The sequence below is a fragment of the Melospiza melodia genome, chromosome 6 (assembly GCF_035770615.1).
Source record: "Melospiza melodia melodia isolate bMelMel2 chromosome 6, bMelMel2.pri, whole genome shotgun sequence".
Taxonomy (NCBI): Eukaryota; Metazoa; Chordata; class Aves; order Passeriformes; family Passerellidae; genus Melospiza; species Melospiza melodia.
In genome coordinates, this window is record NC_086199.1 from 48,598,369 (window position 1) to 48,615,904 (window position 17,536).

A 17,536-nucleotide genomic window follows, 5' to 3' on the forward strand; every position below is an offset into this window, starting at 1 on the left:
GCAGTTCTCCCTGGAAGGTATGACTGGTCCCTACACCTCTGAATTTGGCATTAAGAGTACTGTCACAATGTGTGATTCATCTAGGGATAATGCACCTTTGCAGTGTCTGTCCATCATCTAGGCCCTTCACAAGAAAAATCACAAGAATTACAGGAAAATGTAAAACCAAATACCAGTGACAGGCAATAATCATTAATTGAAAAAAACCAAAACCCAAGAGTAGTATAAACGCCTTTGAAATAAAGACCAGTGCCAGAATCCCCCTCTATGCACCAAGCCATGTCTACACCACATCATTGATCTCAGTGGGATTGCTCACAGGGAATAGTTCACTTGGAATATCAGAGGCCAGGACCCAATCTGAAACACTGCAAAGCTCTGCAAGCACACTAGCTGGGAATAATATTCACCAAAAAAAAAAAAAAAAATTGGCTGTTAAAAACCTGTATTTTTAGTAAGAATGTATTAATGGCACAGCAATGTGCAGCTGCTGCCAAAAACCCCAAGGCAGAGGGAAAGCCACTTGTGTCACAGATCAAGGGGTTGCATTTTGGAATCTACACGAAGTGGATTCCTAACTCTTAGGAAAGTTAACTGCATCCAAGAAATGGCACAGAAATCACAGAGGGACAGTGAGTGCAAACCCCCACTGGTGAGGGGTAAAAGCACTGCCCTGGGCTGGGCAGCATCTCTGAGCTGCCTACACACAGGCCAGAACTAAAGATGGCAAAGTCTCACACAGCCAGCAGCTGAATTTTCACAGAACAAGTGGGACTGCAGAAGCAGCAACTCCTGAGCAGGGCAGGCTGCTGTGAAATGCTGTCTCTGACTGTCTGCAGGCAGCTCCCTGTGCCTCAGCAGCCCCTGTGCCCCTGTTCTGTGCAGATTATCCCAGGATTTACCTCCCTTGTTCTCAGGCAGAACCGGTTATCTGCAGTGCTGCTTCAAAGTGTGGCAATGAAAGGCACCATCAGACACCCCTCTGCTCCCTCCCCAGGCTCTAGACCACAAGAACAAGACTATCCCTGGCAACAACTGAGCTGGAGGCAGCAGTTCATTCTCTTTCACCCCAAATAAACATCTGTCACTGAGACAAACTGGCAACACTTGCAGAACTGTTGGAGTTTACTCAGTGGTGCAGCTAAAGTGGCAGAGCTGAAGTACAGGGCAGGTGTTTGATGCATACTCACCAGCATAAAACATTAATTTACTTAAAGGGGGGAATCATCAAATAATTATATTCTTTTGGTCTCTTCACATGATGCCAAACTTTTTTTCTTTGATTATTCAATTATCTTCAAACCCAAGAGATAAGAACTCTGTGCTGCATTAACTAACATATTAGGAAACTAATGTATTGCAAATAAAGCTAACAGAACTAAATTATCTGCCTCAAAAATACCCCCCAAACCCAACAAACTGAAAACAGGCTTCTGTGGTTTAGGGTTTTTGTTTTGAGAGAGCTTTTGCTAGTGATTTTAGGGCACTTATAAACATGAATGTCTTGCAATCTCCAAAAACATCAGCACATACAATCAGCTGGGAGTAGATGTTTGAACTTTTGTAAGGTCACAGGTATTCACATCACCTCCAGCAATATCAAAGTTTCCAACTTAAGAAGAACTTTAAATAATTCCCATCTTTTCAGTTCAGAGGCTTCCTTCTTGAGCTATGATAAGAACTAATCTCAGTGCTGGACAAAAGAATAAAAGTCTGCAAGTTCTCATCTATCCCTACTAAGGTCTATTTAAGTGCCTCCCACTTTGGTACAAGCAACAAATGTAATTGCTTCATGGCCTGCGGGTGTTCATTTAACAAAAGGAGCTTTTGTGAATAAACCACAGGTGTTACCTTGCTTGATTAAAGTGAAATATGATGAAAGATTCTACAATATCAAATGACAAATTTACTAAATACTGATTAAATTGCCTTATTTAAGTAAATTGCATCTAGTTAGGATAAAATATACACTATAGAAATGCAGGAGTTTGTTTTATCACTCTATACTTAAAGTCTCACATAACTACTCCTTAATCCCTTATTTATTAATTCAGAACCAAGACTGAATAATGCTTAACAAATACTTCTTTTAATGATCCAGTTGCTCCAGGCACTGTTTCTGTAGGTTTATCATAAATGTTGTTCATATTAAGGCTGCCACCTGTATAAAACCCAACTACATTAATTAGCTCAACATTTTCAGAATCAGGGTAAGAATTTGTATTTACTTTTTTGTGCTGAAAAAGCTGTGAAATGATAGCAACCACACTGGAACCTTAAGAGCATAGCAGATGTTAAATCAGCATCTTCTATGTATCCTTAAAAGGCTGAATTACCTGCAATTTAATATTTCTTAATATAAAATAATTAATTTACCTTAAATTTATAAATTTATGAATTTATAAATTATCTTAAATTTATAGGTACTTCCAAAGAGTTTAGCATTTTCCTTCTACTTGCTGAACAGTTTAAGCTGCTTATGAATAAGACATAATGTACTTGACCCAGTTTGTTTAAATGCACATTTTAAAAAGAAGACATTATGATGTTGGTCCAGGTTGTTATTAGAGAGGATGACAGTGAAACTCTAATGTGTTTTTATACAAAATCAAATTCATCGTGATTACATATTTATATTATGAATTCATTCTCTCTACAACAACATTTGTAATTTTAGTAGAAGATTTCTAAAAAGGTAAGATATGAAGACTTGCCTAAGTTTTGAAATTAAATATTAACCAATATTAAAATCACATAAGCTGCAGTGTTAACTCACACACCACAGGGGAACTAAGGAATATTAACTTAGGCTTGAATTCCTAAGACATTTTAAGATATTTTTCTCTACTGTGAAAGCACACCAGTTGGATGTTGTTCTGCAAGAAAAATGTGGGTAAGCTGTTACATTGACTTGTCAGAGCACTCATTGGTCATTTCAGTCTTTGGGATTTCATCACTGCTGCTCCTTCTAAACTTTGTGTAATGTAGGAGTAACTACTGCTGTCCTGAGCTTGACTACATGGAACTTTAAAGGTTTGAGCACTACACCCACAGCTTAATAGGAGAGGTTTTCATATCAGAGATGTCTGTGGAGTCAAATATCTGAGAAAACTATCTGTCAAACATGAGAAAAATATCTGATAGTCAAATATGAGAAAAATATCTGATATCTCTTAGTATCATTTTCTACCTGTTCCAAAAGTTTTCAACTGTGCTGAATAATTCAAACACTTGCATGCATTGTTTACTGCTGAAAATATTTAATGCTGAGATCTAGATAATTTTGTTAAATACACAGACCTCAATTAGCTGGAAAAGCTATGTATCTGTTCTCTAAAACCTCTTGCTGCAACCCTAAATTTAAATTATAAGTCATCTTTCCTTTTCTAAAACTATTATCTGTTAAAATTAAAACTAACTGGTTCATGTCTTAGTCCAAAACATCCAGACCCAAATCTCCTAGCTACATTTAGAAACTCCTAAACAAAAATTCAGAATATGCCTGTGATTGACCAGTCCAGACTCTTATTAGCCTTAGATTTTTAGAAGAAAATATTGATTACAAATCCATGAAAGATTACTGAACAGTTTGCAGAGACCTTTCTGACAGCAATAATGCTCTGTACTCACAGGTCTGCAGTTCAGCCTGGGAGAGCAGGGGCTGATAAATAATATTACCAGGGCTAAGGAATCCTGTCTGCCAGCTCCATCAGCATGGACCTGAATCTCTCCTGCACAGCTGGCACACTCAGACTAAAACCTGTGCTCAAAAGCTCCAGTTGAGTCCCAAGTAGTTGAGCAGCTTCCCAGAAGTTATTACTGAACTTTGAGAAGAGGGATAACAGAATCATAAAATGTGGCTGCTTCTATGTTCTTGAAGTATCACCAAACCAAAACTGCAAAGGTACGAAGGCCAAGCCACTTGAGCAGAAGAAATCCTGGAAATATTGGGAATTAGACTGACAAAATCCTTTGTGTTTCTTTTCTCTTGAACAATTTTGTTTTAACAGATCGGAATTTTGATTTAAAACGACTTCTCAGAAAACTCAAGGTAAGCATGAGTCATGAACTCTGTAGTGGGACCCAGAGCCATCTGCAAATATGCCAAAGGAGCTCTCCTCTCCCACAGACATTCAGCACAGATGCTGGTTAGAATTATGGCATGACTTTCTCTTGAGCCTCTAGAACACTCAGAGCTAAGGAGGAGCAAGAAAACACCTTACTCATTTTCCATATCAGCAACTACTGAAACTTACTCAGTGAACTACTAAACCATGAGTGTAAATATTAAGTTACTTAGAGCAAAGGGAAAAGAAGTGGTGTTTTCTTTAGGTTTCTTTTTAATTGCTATTTAGGATACCTTAAAATGACTATCCAACAGTGCTGAGTGCTCTGAAATACCAAACCACTTTTCAATGTCTTGCAGGGAGTATTGAAACCCTGTGATTCCAATCCTGTGTCATTTGCTTTGACATTATGTTATCCTTAGTGCCCACATTATATTCTTACTTGCTTGGCTTGCATTAGCCAAGAGCTGCTGAAGAGTTCCCAGCACTGTGCAAACACAGCAGGGTGCATTATCTTGGGAATGCTGTTGGCTCTGGAGCTCCCACAGGATGAGGAGATGCCATCTCCGTGGCAAGGCTCATTTTGCTGCAGCACAAGGCAAACACTGGCCCAGCAGCCAGGCTGGCAGCATTAGTGGGTGCTGATTGATCACCAGCACGGTGTTGCTGAGATATGGATTTGTATCTCAGCTTTTTATCACTGGGGCAGTTCCTTATTTACAGACTCTGCCTCTATTAAGTGACATTATTAGGGACTACTTTTGTTTAAGTGCCTCAAAGGCTCAGCATATTGGTGGTTTATGACATATAAGCTGTTTGATTCTGATGGTTTAGCCCTCACTTTTTCACACTGTAAATAGGAGCTGCAGCACAAGAACATATGGTACGTAAAGAAATTAAAGCTAAAGTAAATGGCATGAAAGCAAATTCAAACAGAGCAATAAGATACTCTATATTATACTGAATTATAAACCTGTATTAAGAGTTTTTTAAACGGGAAATAAAAGCTTAAATATGAAAAATAACCTTTCAGATGTAGGGTTTTTTTAGGATCATTTCAGGGGTTTACTGTGATTAATTTCCTTATTAATCCTCATTAATCGCTGTATAGTTAAATGAATGAAATAGGATATCTCTTAATAAGTGAAACTAGTTCTGAATACAGCATTAGTGCTTTACCTTTTTAACTTCTGGGTTCATACTACATTGCCTCGGTTAGAGAAAAAATACGGTATGCATTCTTAAATGTTTATTACAGCAAATACACTTGTTTCTATTTATAAATGTACATTTAGCACAAAACCAAAGAAGAGCCCTGCAAAACTGCCGGCCTAATGCTCACATTCCATATCAGATATAAAAAAAAGGAAAACTATCTTTTCCTAACCTTTTAATACCATAGCAGCCTATTTAAAAAAGGATTTTCATTATACTTTCATGTAAATAGGAAAATTTCCCTAATTATTGTTCTACAGATAAACTCCAATAGTATGTACTTAAACTGTAATTTCAGCACAGGCCTAATTTATACACTCAGTTTTATATGTGGCATTAGTTCCATCAGCCTGTAATCCAACTCCATCAAAGACAGGTTTCTGATACAGCTTTAGCTTTAGTGCACTCTGACATAAATAATTTTCTCTTATGATGTGTTCCTTCAGTTAAATAGAGCAGCAAGAGTATTTTAACTGCCACTGCTGCTGTGCATTTCTGCTCAGCTGAAATACCTCTTTTCAGAACAACTTATTCAGCTCATGTATGATTTTTTTTGTTTGTTTGTTTCTTTTCATTATAGCTTGGAAGGTTGGTCTGTTGTGTTTGGATTTTTTTTAATCTCCAGGTATCTCCTTGGTTGTTTGCAGCAAAAATGTATCTCATCTGTGTAATTTTACACAGAGCAAATTGTAAACAGAGTTCTCCATACACATAAAGACATCCTGAGTATATTCATGAATGAACCAGCACCTCAATAGGATCTGATTTTAGCATTCTCTCAGGCTTCAGGGTAAGAATTGTGTGTGACAATGCTGCTAAGCACAGAAATCCCAAACTTCAATGCTGTAAAATATGCCAACACTACCAATGACACAGTCAATACAGACTAAGAACAATTCCTAAGGATTCTCCTTTTGGGGCAAATCTAAAGCAGGTGCTTACAGATAATTTTCCCACTGTATGGCCATTACTCTGCCACCTCCAGGAGCTGGCTAGCTCAGAAAACCTATCCACTAGTTGGCAATCAGCAGCACAGACTGAAGCAGGGGTCTGAGCTGCCTAATTTGGCAATGTTGCTGGCATCTGATATTCCCATTTACTGTGTAAGTCTGCAGACATGACAGAAACTTCCCAAAATAGGAGATAAGCCCTCAAGGAAAGCTGAGCAGCTCACTGTAATAAAAACAAAGACTGCTCTGACCTTACACACTTTGCAGTCACAGCATTCACACACCACTCAGATTTCCTGTTTGAAAAAAGGCAGTCAGTAGCCAAAGATAGAGTGCAAAACTCATGACACTTTTCAGGCTTTGCTCACTTAAGGAGTGGTACCTTCCCCTGGCACAGAGACCCCCCAGCAGCACTCCTGGCCAGCTGGAACCACAGCCCAGGCCTTTCCTCAGCTTGGACAATCTTGTTTTTCCAAAATCCACCTCAGGCAAGTATCAACAAAACAGCCAGTTCTCTGTACATCTGCTGCCATTATTATTCGCTGTGAGGAATTCTGTGTTTGAGTTAAAAGTGCATTCACTAAAAGGAATCTGATGAGGCAATTGCCTAAACATAAATACGTGGCATGTTTCCCCTCCCCAACAATTTACTTGGTGAGTAATCCAGCCTCAGTTATGAACATAAAGTACAGATATCCACGTTGAGAATTTATCCTTCTGTAAAGGAAATCTCTCCTGAACAGATGTTAAGATCTACCTCTTTACCAAGCACTAAAGGTAGAAGGAAAACAGGTATCAGGCACAAGAGCACTTCCATTTAGATAATTTCTCCTCCTAGATACAATTTATGGTGTAAGAATTACAAAAGGTTGTCCCTTGTCTGTATTTCCACACATTAGCCTTTATGAAAACAGGAAATGGACTCTGCATTCCCCATCTGCTCCTTCTCCTCATATTTTGGATTAAAACTGGAGACAAGAAACCCTGCACTAAGGCAGAAATTGTTCTGCTGAATATTCACTTGGTCACTTCAGCGTTTCCAGAAAAGCTGATATCCTGTTTTAAGTACAAATCTTTCCTGAACTTCCTTTTCAAGACTAAGACAAGTGAGGAAAAAGATGCTCAGAGAAATGCAGTTTGTGTCTTCTGTCAGTGTACACAGAGTTCAGGTTGGTCTCCTCTGGGAAATGTGTATTCCATCACAATCATGAGCTCCACCAGAGCTACAGGATTCCTTTAACTTGGTGAGAAAGGTGGCTTTGTGTTCTTTGGGGGTATTGGTAGGTTTTTCCTTGGTTAAACGGTTAACACAATTTGATTTGTGGAAAAACTAAATGTTTTCTCCTCTCCTTCAAAATGTAACAGAGAATGAGCTGCTTCTTTGTGCCCACAAGTGAGCACAGTCTAAGAACAGCAGCTCCAGGGGCTCTGGCATGACAGCAGCAGTGCAGGTTAGAGGCAGGTGCCCAAGGTGTGTTGCCTCAACACTGGAGTGAAAGGAACAAATTCAAACCCTCAGAGCAGGGTATGACTCATGTCCTTACTTCCTGGTGCTAAACAAGAATTTTTGCTTTAAGTAAAGCCAAACTCCACTTCAGCTGCTCAATACAAATGAAGCAATGCTAGCTGGAGGCTCCCTGGTGAAGGAGGCTGCCTTTATGGAAGCTAAATTCTTACAGGATTTGTTGTCACAAACTGGAGCTGCCTGCAAGGAGTGTTCCATAAAATTCTCCACCTTCTCAGCACAGGACTTTGGCCACATGCTCATTCTTCTTATTCTGAGGATGGAGTGGATATGAAAGGGCAAAATCACAGCTTTGTTTAAAGATTCAAAACTCCTGGGAATATCTGATGGCTCCACAAGTGCTGAATGGAGGTAACAGTCAAACACACTTCTAGGACAAGAAAAAACCTACATTCTTCTCTGATCATCATTCCTGAGGATTTTTCTCATGATGGCCTAAAAAAAGATGCTAAAAAACATTTTGTCACTGATCTTCCCAAACTTCTGTGAAGTCTATCTGCATAAGGACAAATGAACATTGAGATTATTTTTCCCTTTTCATTGCATCACCTGACTTTTTGGCCAAGTTAGGAAAATTTCTACTTTTCCAACCATACTGAGGAACATTAAAATATTGCTACATTGAAATATACACTAAAGTATAATTTTGAAAGAAAAATCTGCAAAGCTATTGCAGAGTCAAATATTCATTTCTTAGTGTTTAAAATGCAGGAACAGTTTTGCCTGAACACCAACACCTGCACCTCTCTTTTGTACTGCACTTTATGCAGAGAATTTCAGAGTATTCTTCCAAAGGGCACAGCAGAAATATTATCTGTCTACAGTTGCTACAGAAACAAAAGGCAGAGGAAGACAGCTTGGCACAAACAGTCTAAAAGTACAACATTTTACTGTACATAATCAAGAATAATAATTTATTAATAATTTATGATTTATTATTATCCTCAAATATTGCAAATCCTTTACAGACCACCAGGCCTACTTAAGTAATCATTAATTTACATAGGAAGAAACTCTAATACTTACATAGCTGTGACTCTTAAGGAAATCTGAAGGGTTGCTTGTGCAGACTTTATCCCCTTCCAAGCCAATTACTCTTTTACAGATATTTGATTTGGGGTCATTTGGGCTTTTGACAATTACAATATCTCCTCTGAGAGGAAAAAAAAAACAAACAGAAGAACTCTAGTTACAAACTAACTGAGTACATATTCACAAAAATATTCACACCCATTAAAGATAGTCCGTTGTGCTGAAAATTCTTGTGTACAATTTTAGTTTCTTCAGTTTTACTCAGGTGTAATTTCACAGACTTTTAAAAGTTGACTCAATTTTTGTTATTGAGCTCATTTATGAAACATTTAAGACTACAACCTGAGACAAGTAATACCCATAGCTGGTTTTCAAGACCAAACTACTTAGGGAAGAAGTTCACAGTCACTCATTAGAATTATTCAGGGGAGGAAAAAAAGGACTTTTTCCTATTTTTTGGAAAAAGCTGCAACAGTGACAACAGACTAAATCCAAACAATTTTGAGAAGTTGTTCATTGGGCTGTTGGTAACTTCAAGATCCTTTAGACACAATGAAAAATTACAAGTTAGAAGCAGAAAAATACACTAAAAATCAAGGGCAGAAGGTGGTTACTGGCAAGCCCTGGCAGAGGGAATGTCAGATGTGCTCCCAAGAGAGCAGCGTACTTTTGGATGCAGTAAAAGTGGCGGCTGAGGTTCTCTAAAAAGACAACATCAGAGTTCTGAATGGTTGGTTCCATGGAAGGTCCAGAGCACTGCAAATGAAAAAGAAAGGAGAAAAAAATTACTGTTTCAAACTGCTTCTTTCTAAAATAAACTTACATTTAAATGATATGCTAATAAATTAGAGAAGGTGGAATGTAGAGAACTCCAAGTGAGCTCCTCCATGGAATGTGTGATGCATTTCAAAGCTGAGGGGAGCCCCCAGAGCACCTCTGTCACAGACATCTTTTGTGAAAAATCTTTTCTTTAGAATTTTTCCTTCCTCTGGGAAGCTGAGGCCCCAGAAGAAGAACGTAAGCAATAGTTATTTGCTGCTGTGGAATGTAACAGGTGCACCTCGATTGGTCCATGTTACTTGTGTACAATTAAGGGCCAATCAAAGACAAGCTTTCTCTGAGACAGATCAGAGAGAGCTCTGTTAGTATTAATTCCTTTTTCTATTCTTAGCTTAGCAGCTTCTGAACTTTTCTCTCTACTCCTTTTTAGTATAGTCTTAATGTATTATATATCATAAAATAATAAATCCAGCCTTCTGATCATAGAGTCAAAATTCTCGTCTATCTCTCTCACCCTGAAGAACCTTTGCAAAGCCTTGCAACATACCTCTAACTCTGTTACAGTTCTATATTTCCTTGAGGCTGGTCCTCAACTGCACGAGGTGCTATAAGGCCCTCATTGATTCCCTTCAGCACTACATCTCCAGGAAATTTTTAGGAGCAGTGCTCAAAGCCCTACCAGCTTACCCCTTTCTCTTCTCTGTGACACAGACCATCACAGAAGCTGCAGGAGCAGCTCACAGCCAGACTCCCCCATGCCCAGCAGCAGTATCTGCCAGGTTAAGGACCTGGGGAGGAGGGGCAAGGAGGAGCATAAAACACCCAAAAATTTGGCCAGAGTGTGAAACAAAGGCATTTCCTATCACTGACTCCAGTGTTTCTTAAAGGATGGACTCTGTGCAAAAGGCTTAATCAGAGTTTCCCATTTACTTCAGTGATACCTTGAGCAATAACACATCAGAATACAAAGTACAAATAACCTTCACAAAGGCTGGAGCCCCTTCCCAATTGTGTTAAATGACAAAACCTGAAATACTGGCATCATCACACAGAAAACTGTCAGTATTCCAGTTTTATCTCCTTTTAAATGTCATGAAAAAGAAGAGTTACCACAACAATCCCTCCAAGGTACTCGAAGGCACAGTGTGCTATGCAGCCATACTGCACCGTGTAGCCCAGAAACCGGCAGGCTTTTCCTAGGGCATTGCGAAGCATCCTACAGTGCTACGGTGCCCAGCAGCTCTGCAGCAAAACACAAGAGGATCATTCATTGGAGAACAAGCAATCCTACGTTTACAAACCCATCTCTAGTGTGTAACAGGTGGGCAAGATTAAAAAAAACCCAACAGTGGAATGATCCCAACAAATAATCAGACAGACTTGAAGAGGTGCATAGAGAAATGAGGCATCAGGTCTTCTGTTCTCAGCTGTAGCACAGTGCCATAATTTCTGCAGGACATTAGCCTGTAAACATTTTCTGACCCCCTTCCCCAAGTATTCAAGTCCAACTCTGATTGGGAGATCCAATTCCTACAATGCTAATCAAAATAAAATATTTCCGTACCACAATTTGGTGGTTACGCTTAAGGAAGTGGAAAACAAACATCATGAAGTAATTGAAGCAAAAAAAACCTCTTCCCCTTAAACTCAGTGTTGCCTTCTCATGAACCAAAACCACTGCAAGATTTCCCTCTTTTCCTAAGATAGGTCAATAGAGTTTGCTGAGCAAATACACTATGTTGAAAAGAAGAAAAGGAAAAATGCTGTGTAAAATATGCCCATTTCAAAATTAAATAGAGACATTTTCTTCTACATTTCACTCATGAAATGAAGGAATTTAAAAGTGCATGGATTTATTTTCACAACTCTCTCTAGAATTTAATGGGAGTTTTGCCTGACTACATTCCAAAGACAACCATTATTGGGAGCAAATATTCTCTAACAAGTTCCAAAAGAGAGGTCCTTTTCTTTTTTATCTGCATAAACTTCTCTGCACTAGAACAGCTTAAACCAAGCTGTGATTCATCATTCACTATCTGACCATTTTCACAGCAATGACCCAAAATACAATGGCAAACAGAAAAGTCTTGAATTGTGTCATTGGCAGATGCAGGAACTGGAATTGGAACAGCTCCCCTGGAAGGGGAATGCACTTTCAGCAGAATCCATCCTGGTGAGGCACACAGGTGCCTGGCTCTTCTCAATTCAGTGCACCAACCAATGCCTTATCTTAGGCCAGACACACTGAGAGCCCAGAGCTGTGACACAGGGGACAAAAGGAAGGTGGAGGCACAGCAGATGAATCTGAGTTGCAGAAGTAGGTGAATGCACAACTATCTGAGAGAAGTCCATCATCACTAGTTCTTAACGGCACCTGCTGGAAAGGAGCCTCACATTGCTTCTCAGTTCAGGAAGAAAGAAAAATACTGCAGAAGTATCCACTATTTTTGCCCCATGCTATTCAGAAACCTTATACTAACACATTAACTGTCGCCCTGATTTTTTAAGATTTTCTGAGCCTTCTGATGTTTGCATTGTTGTTACTAACTTTCTCACACACTTTGTGTAAATAACTTATTGTTTTGCATTCTTTTACGGAGGAGGAGAAATTTGATGGACTGTTGGCTTGTCCAGTGTCATTGAAGAGGTGGCACTGTCACCCTCCAATCCACTGTCACTTTTGAAAATCTATAAATCTTGGAATCAGAAATTAAAAAGTCTCTTTTTACCTTGAACAAAGCAGCATGTGCACGTGGTATTATTTTGTGTCCTATAGTGACATTAACATATTAAGATTGCAGAGAATTTAGGCACCCGTGGGTATTGCAGGTAAGCAAACAATGCATTACAATGCCCAGAGTACACAGATCAATCTGGGACAAATAAACAGTAACAACCGCGCATTCAAAAGAATGTGCAAGCCTCCCATGCCACCAGCTGTCAGGTTGGCACTAAAAGATTTTTATTATGAAACTCCAAACAACTGCAATACACGTCAGAAAAGAGTTTTCAAAGTGATTGTAACAAAGTGACTGTTTCCTTATGGATTTTGGGTGACACAAACCTAGGGATAGTTACCCTGGACATGTGTTTCCTTGGGATGCTTGTGAGTAGATTTGGGAGCTACTCAGGGACACTCAGGGCTCAGAGTGAGCTTTGCCTGCTGCCAGAGCTGCCATGGGAAAAAACTAACCACAAGGACAGAACATGAGTGAAGAGCTCTCAAATTTTGTTCCCAGTTCTCTCAAAATAAATTCTTAACGCCTGAGACACAGATTTCACCAACCCCTTCTTATAAATGTAGTACAAAGGATTTTTTTAAATGTTCAAGCTTATCAGATTTTATGATAACAATCAAAATATTCTTAGCTTTATATAAAAGCTTTTGACTACTACTCAAGAAAGTTAATTTGAAATGAAGACACATATATACCTGGATTATACAGTCTGACCCTAGCAAGGTACCTCCTGAGGATGGGAGGGTGATTTAAACATTAAGGTTCATCTTTAGACATCTAATATTCATTTCCAATAACCAAAATCCTAAAAGTTTCCATGTCATTTTAAGTAATGACTTCTAGTTAATAATTGGTTGTAGCAAGTTTAGTAAAAAAACCACCAGACCAAACTAGTTTATTTTAAAAAAAAGCCACACAGAGAAAAAATTAACTTGAGCATCATTAAATTATAATTGTTAAAAAGTATCATTGTTAAAATATAATTGTTTCCTCTGAGAACTTCATATCATTCTATTTTTGAAACAATGTCATATTGTTGATCACAAGGAAGTAAACAGTTTTCCACATCACACAATTTTAATACAAAGTACCATCAGCAGGCAACTCCACCAGATCAAACATAAGACCATTAAGCACAATCAAACAAATTATTTAAGTCACAGGCCCCTTGAAAACTGAATGGCTCTGTAGTGTAAACATCCTTATTGCAGAATGGCCTAAAACCTAATTACCTCCAGGTACTACCTAATATCATGTAGCAGGTAGCTGAAAAATTTCTACCAAAATCAACACTGGTTAAAAAAAGGTCACACACACATCCATATTTATCACAGAGAACACAATTTCATTATTTTACCACAAGTGTATAGTTGTAAAATACACAGCAAATAAAATGCAAAATGTAATTACAAGTATCTTCTGTTCCCTCTTCCGCCCATAGCCGCGCTTTCATCATTGGGTTTTTGTTTGTTTGTTTATAAAATTAATCACAGCTAGCAGGGCAGAAACCACTTTGAGCCTCATGAATGACATCCAAGAGATGGGAAAGGATTAGTTCTCAGTTGCTGCCAGTTATAGCGCCAGGTGGCTTTTGCTGCGGCGAAGGTGTTACCGATAATCCCATTACATTGGTACTAAATCTTGCAGACATCAAAATTATCACCAAGGTTCCTTTTCATCCCATCCTTTCCAAATGACTGGAAGTCGCTTCACCTGAAAGAAGTCAAATCCACATGCAGCTGCTGTTTTAGCAGCCAGCGGACTCCCTGAGAATGCCAATTGTGATCCAATTTCGCTGTGCTGGTGGCCCCCTATTCCCTGTCCAATAATACATCTGTTTAAAAATCCTACAGCTACAAATCAAGTTTAATCCTACCAGGGACCTCATGTTGGTCTTGTCTTCCAAAAAGGCAGCAGGTTTTGCTGTCTATCTCTGCCAGTGTCTGGGGAATACTCTTTAAATCCCAGCTCTACTTAGAAGAATAAGCTAAGGATCACAAAACATGACCTCAAAAACCCTGATATGACTATATTCTGACCCAGAGGCATTCATTCTAGGTGAAGATTAGAACTTTGCATAATAAGATTACACAGCAAGTGAATGATATCAAGGGACTATCCATATGCAGCCGCCTGGTTTTCTATAGACAGCCTGTGCTCTGCAATATGCAGTGCAGACGAAACAGAGCTTGGGCTTTCTAGCTGAAATAAAATAGATTCACATAAATTAGTTGGCCATTTCCAGATTCCTAAATCCCCTATTACATCTTTTATTGACAGCTCCTGTGAGGATAGCACAAATGGTATTCTCTTTGTACTCTTTGCTTCTGTAGCGCCCGCGCTCTGAGGGAAATGTACGTAGGTTGTCTAGAAATTAACATCTTGTTTGCTGTAATCTTGGATTACAATTATTGTCTATATAATAAAATTAGAAAATCAATGAGCAGCTTTACCATTTCCAGAAGACCAATGGCATTGTGTAGGACAATTTAAGATGTGGTGATGAATTTTTAAATACGGGAAAACCAAAGTTGCAGGCACTGAAAGTGTGACTAAACAAATCACTGCACTTGACACTAAACAGATTTTTCACTTTCATAAAACATCTCCGGTCACATTTGCTTTATATTATGTTTCCCAATTCTGGAATTTCATTGAATATGTAGTGAGAGATTATCAGTTCTTCCTTCCTCAACAGAAACTCTTCCCCCAACATTCTCCACTTCTAACCAGACACCTTTCTCTACACATAACTTGCACCATCTCTTTCCCACAGAATTACTCTGAGATTACTTTAAAAAACAATCCAAAAACCCAAACCAAAGAAAAAATTGCACACTGACTAGGCCATTTAAATATTTATGTTTGAACAGTTATTTAAAGTATTATTTTAAAACTTCTGCATGAAACTGATGTCACATGTACTAGAAGAGCAAAGGGTGTATATCTTGTTTATTTGGATGCTTCCCATATTAGATATACAATATGTTTTAAATATATATATATGAATATACAAATATACAAAATGCTTTAAATATTGTAATTTCAATCTGAGGATTCTGAACACATCTAAAGCAAAACAAAGAACCATTTTCAAAAGGTCCCTCTGTGCTGGAGATCAGAAGAATTGCTTTTTATTTCCAGCTGTTGCTTTACTCTGGAAGAAACACGGGACTTGGTCTGGCAAATGTGAGCAAGCTTGGTGATATTCTGCAAGAGATTACATTTTTACACATTATCTCTACTAGGCACTGGCAGTTTGTCTCCAACAAGAGCTCCTTCAGCTGCTGATCTCAAGCTGACAAGGAGTTTAATCCTGTAAACATAACACAATTGGCTGGTGTTAAATAACCAGAGACTACAGACAAGAATGAGCATTTTCCCAACACAGATTTCAGGTAGTTCTCACTGGTTCTATTTACCTTTGGGAAGCAGCTCCTAACACTTGCACAACCCTGAATAAAACGCTGCTTTAATGGCCAGATGCATTCCAAAGCTTGTCCTCCTCTGCAGCTCCATTCACTCCTCTTTGCTGAACAGTGAAATCCAGAGAGCTGAGCACAGGCATGGTCATACATGGGCCTCTGAGGGATGCCAAAATATTCACTTTACATCTTCTGCAACAAGGTCAAAGCCAGGACAAACACCAAAGGTCTGGCAGACACCAGTCACTTTCCTGGTAACGGAGAAAAATGGGTTGTGCCCACGCCACAGTGGTGAAATAACTACGTGTGTTTGTCTTCAATTTCAATACATTCACTTCCTTGAGACACAGACGTATAAACACTGAAAATTCATTTCAGTTTTGTAAGACAAAGAGTTACAAGCCTCATTTTCACATTAGGCACTAGAAATCTGCAACCCTACAAAAGCTGAAGCTGCCCATGGCTCACATGCCCCCTGCACTTCCCAGCTGACACATCTTGTGGAAATATGATTTGGAAATAGTGCTCAAATCAGTGAAGAGAAGAGAGATTAATATCTCCCCTGTGCACTGAGAACTCAGAAGGCTGTTTACTTAAAATATTTTGTCATTACAAAGAGGATGGTTTGTGGTAAAAACCAGTCAACCCAACAAAAACACCACAAACAAAAACCCAATTCCCCTCCACATTTCAGTACATCATCACCAAGGCTATTTAGAAAATCCACAATTGTCTCCATTTTATTGCCAGCGCTGGTCTCAGACAGAATGCCATCCTTGAAGAGTGCTCCAGAGTAGTTTAAAAACACAGAAGTCACAAAGTATCAAATCTTTAAACAAATAGTAAATCAAACAAATAAACAAACCATTAAACATCTTAAAAATACAAAAGCAAAAAACAAGCCCAGTTTTAGCACTGTCAGAAAATAGCAGTGAATCCTTCTGTATGTTTATCAATACTCCCAGTTATGAGCATCACCTTCTAATGAAACAGCTTATGTACACTCTGCATTTAAAAATGTGTTAAAAACAGGAGAAAGGCAACAGTCATACAAGAGAGTGCTCAGTATTTACATTTTCAAGTTACCTGAATTAAAGAAAAATGCAAATCAAGTGCTGTTATTCTGCAAAAATGTTGAGTGCCTTTCCAAACTGCTTTTTAGTTACAAAGTTCTAAATACACAAATGTTCATCGACTCAAGGATTTTTTTCAGGGCAAACTGGTACTTTAGGAGAGTTTATGCAGTAAAACTAAACTATAATCAGTATTTTTGCTCATTGCTCAATAAAATTTTATTAGTTATTTCTGAGCTGTTTTATGTGTAAAACACAAGTTCTGTAAGGTGTTCTCCACTTAGAGATACAAGTATAAAACAAGTTCCAAACATCAAGAGATGAGTGCAATGATATTCAATCTAAGTTAATCCCCAGACATCCAAATCCATGAATAAAAATTCATCAGTTTTAAATACACTGAGCCTATTAAGCAAGAACAAAAGCATATGCACAAAAGAGCTTTTAATATATTTCAAAGCCCACAAGAGGCACGGTCTCATTAAAATTATAAATTACACAAACATGGAATAAAGATTCAAACTGCAGTGCAGCTAAGCAGATTACAGCAAAGCCCGCGTTCCATATGATAACACACCATGGCCCTCCCAGATGGGGGCTTGGAACAAAAAGGCCATCACTGCAGCTAGGGAAAACCTCCTTGTGATCTCTGCTTTCTGTTCAGCAGATGACAGCCAAATAATATGTTGATTATTCTGTTTGTGCTGCTAAGCTTGTAAGATGGAATAAAA

At 38.5% G+C, this 17,536-nt stretch overlaps 1 protein-coding gene across 1 annotated transcript in view; it reads right to left on the reverse strand.

Annotated features, from left to right (window-relative positions):
* IMMP1L (inner mitochondrial membrane peptidase subunit 1) overlaps positions 1–17,536 on the reverse strand; it is a 32,097-nt gene that overhangs the window by 7,384 nt on the left and 7,177 nt on the right. Inside the window, exons 2-4 of the mRNA XM_063160548.1 lie at positions 10,680–10,811; positions 9,457–9,545; positions 8,784–8,910 (exon numbers count right to left, since the gene is read on the reverse strand). Of these exons, the coding sequence (XP_063016618.1) occupies positions 8,784–8,910; positions 9,457–9,545; positions 10,680–10,784 (321 nt within the window). The 5' untranslated portion in view covers positions 10,785–10,811. The remainder of the gene's footprint in view (positions 1–8,783; positions 8,911–9,456; positions 9,546–10,679; positions 10,812–17,536) is intronic.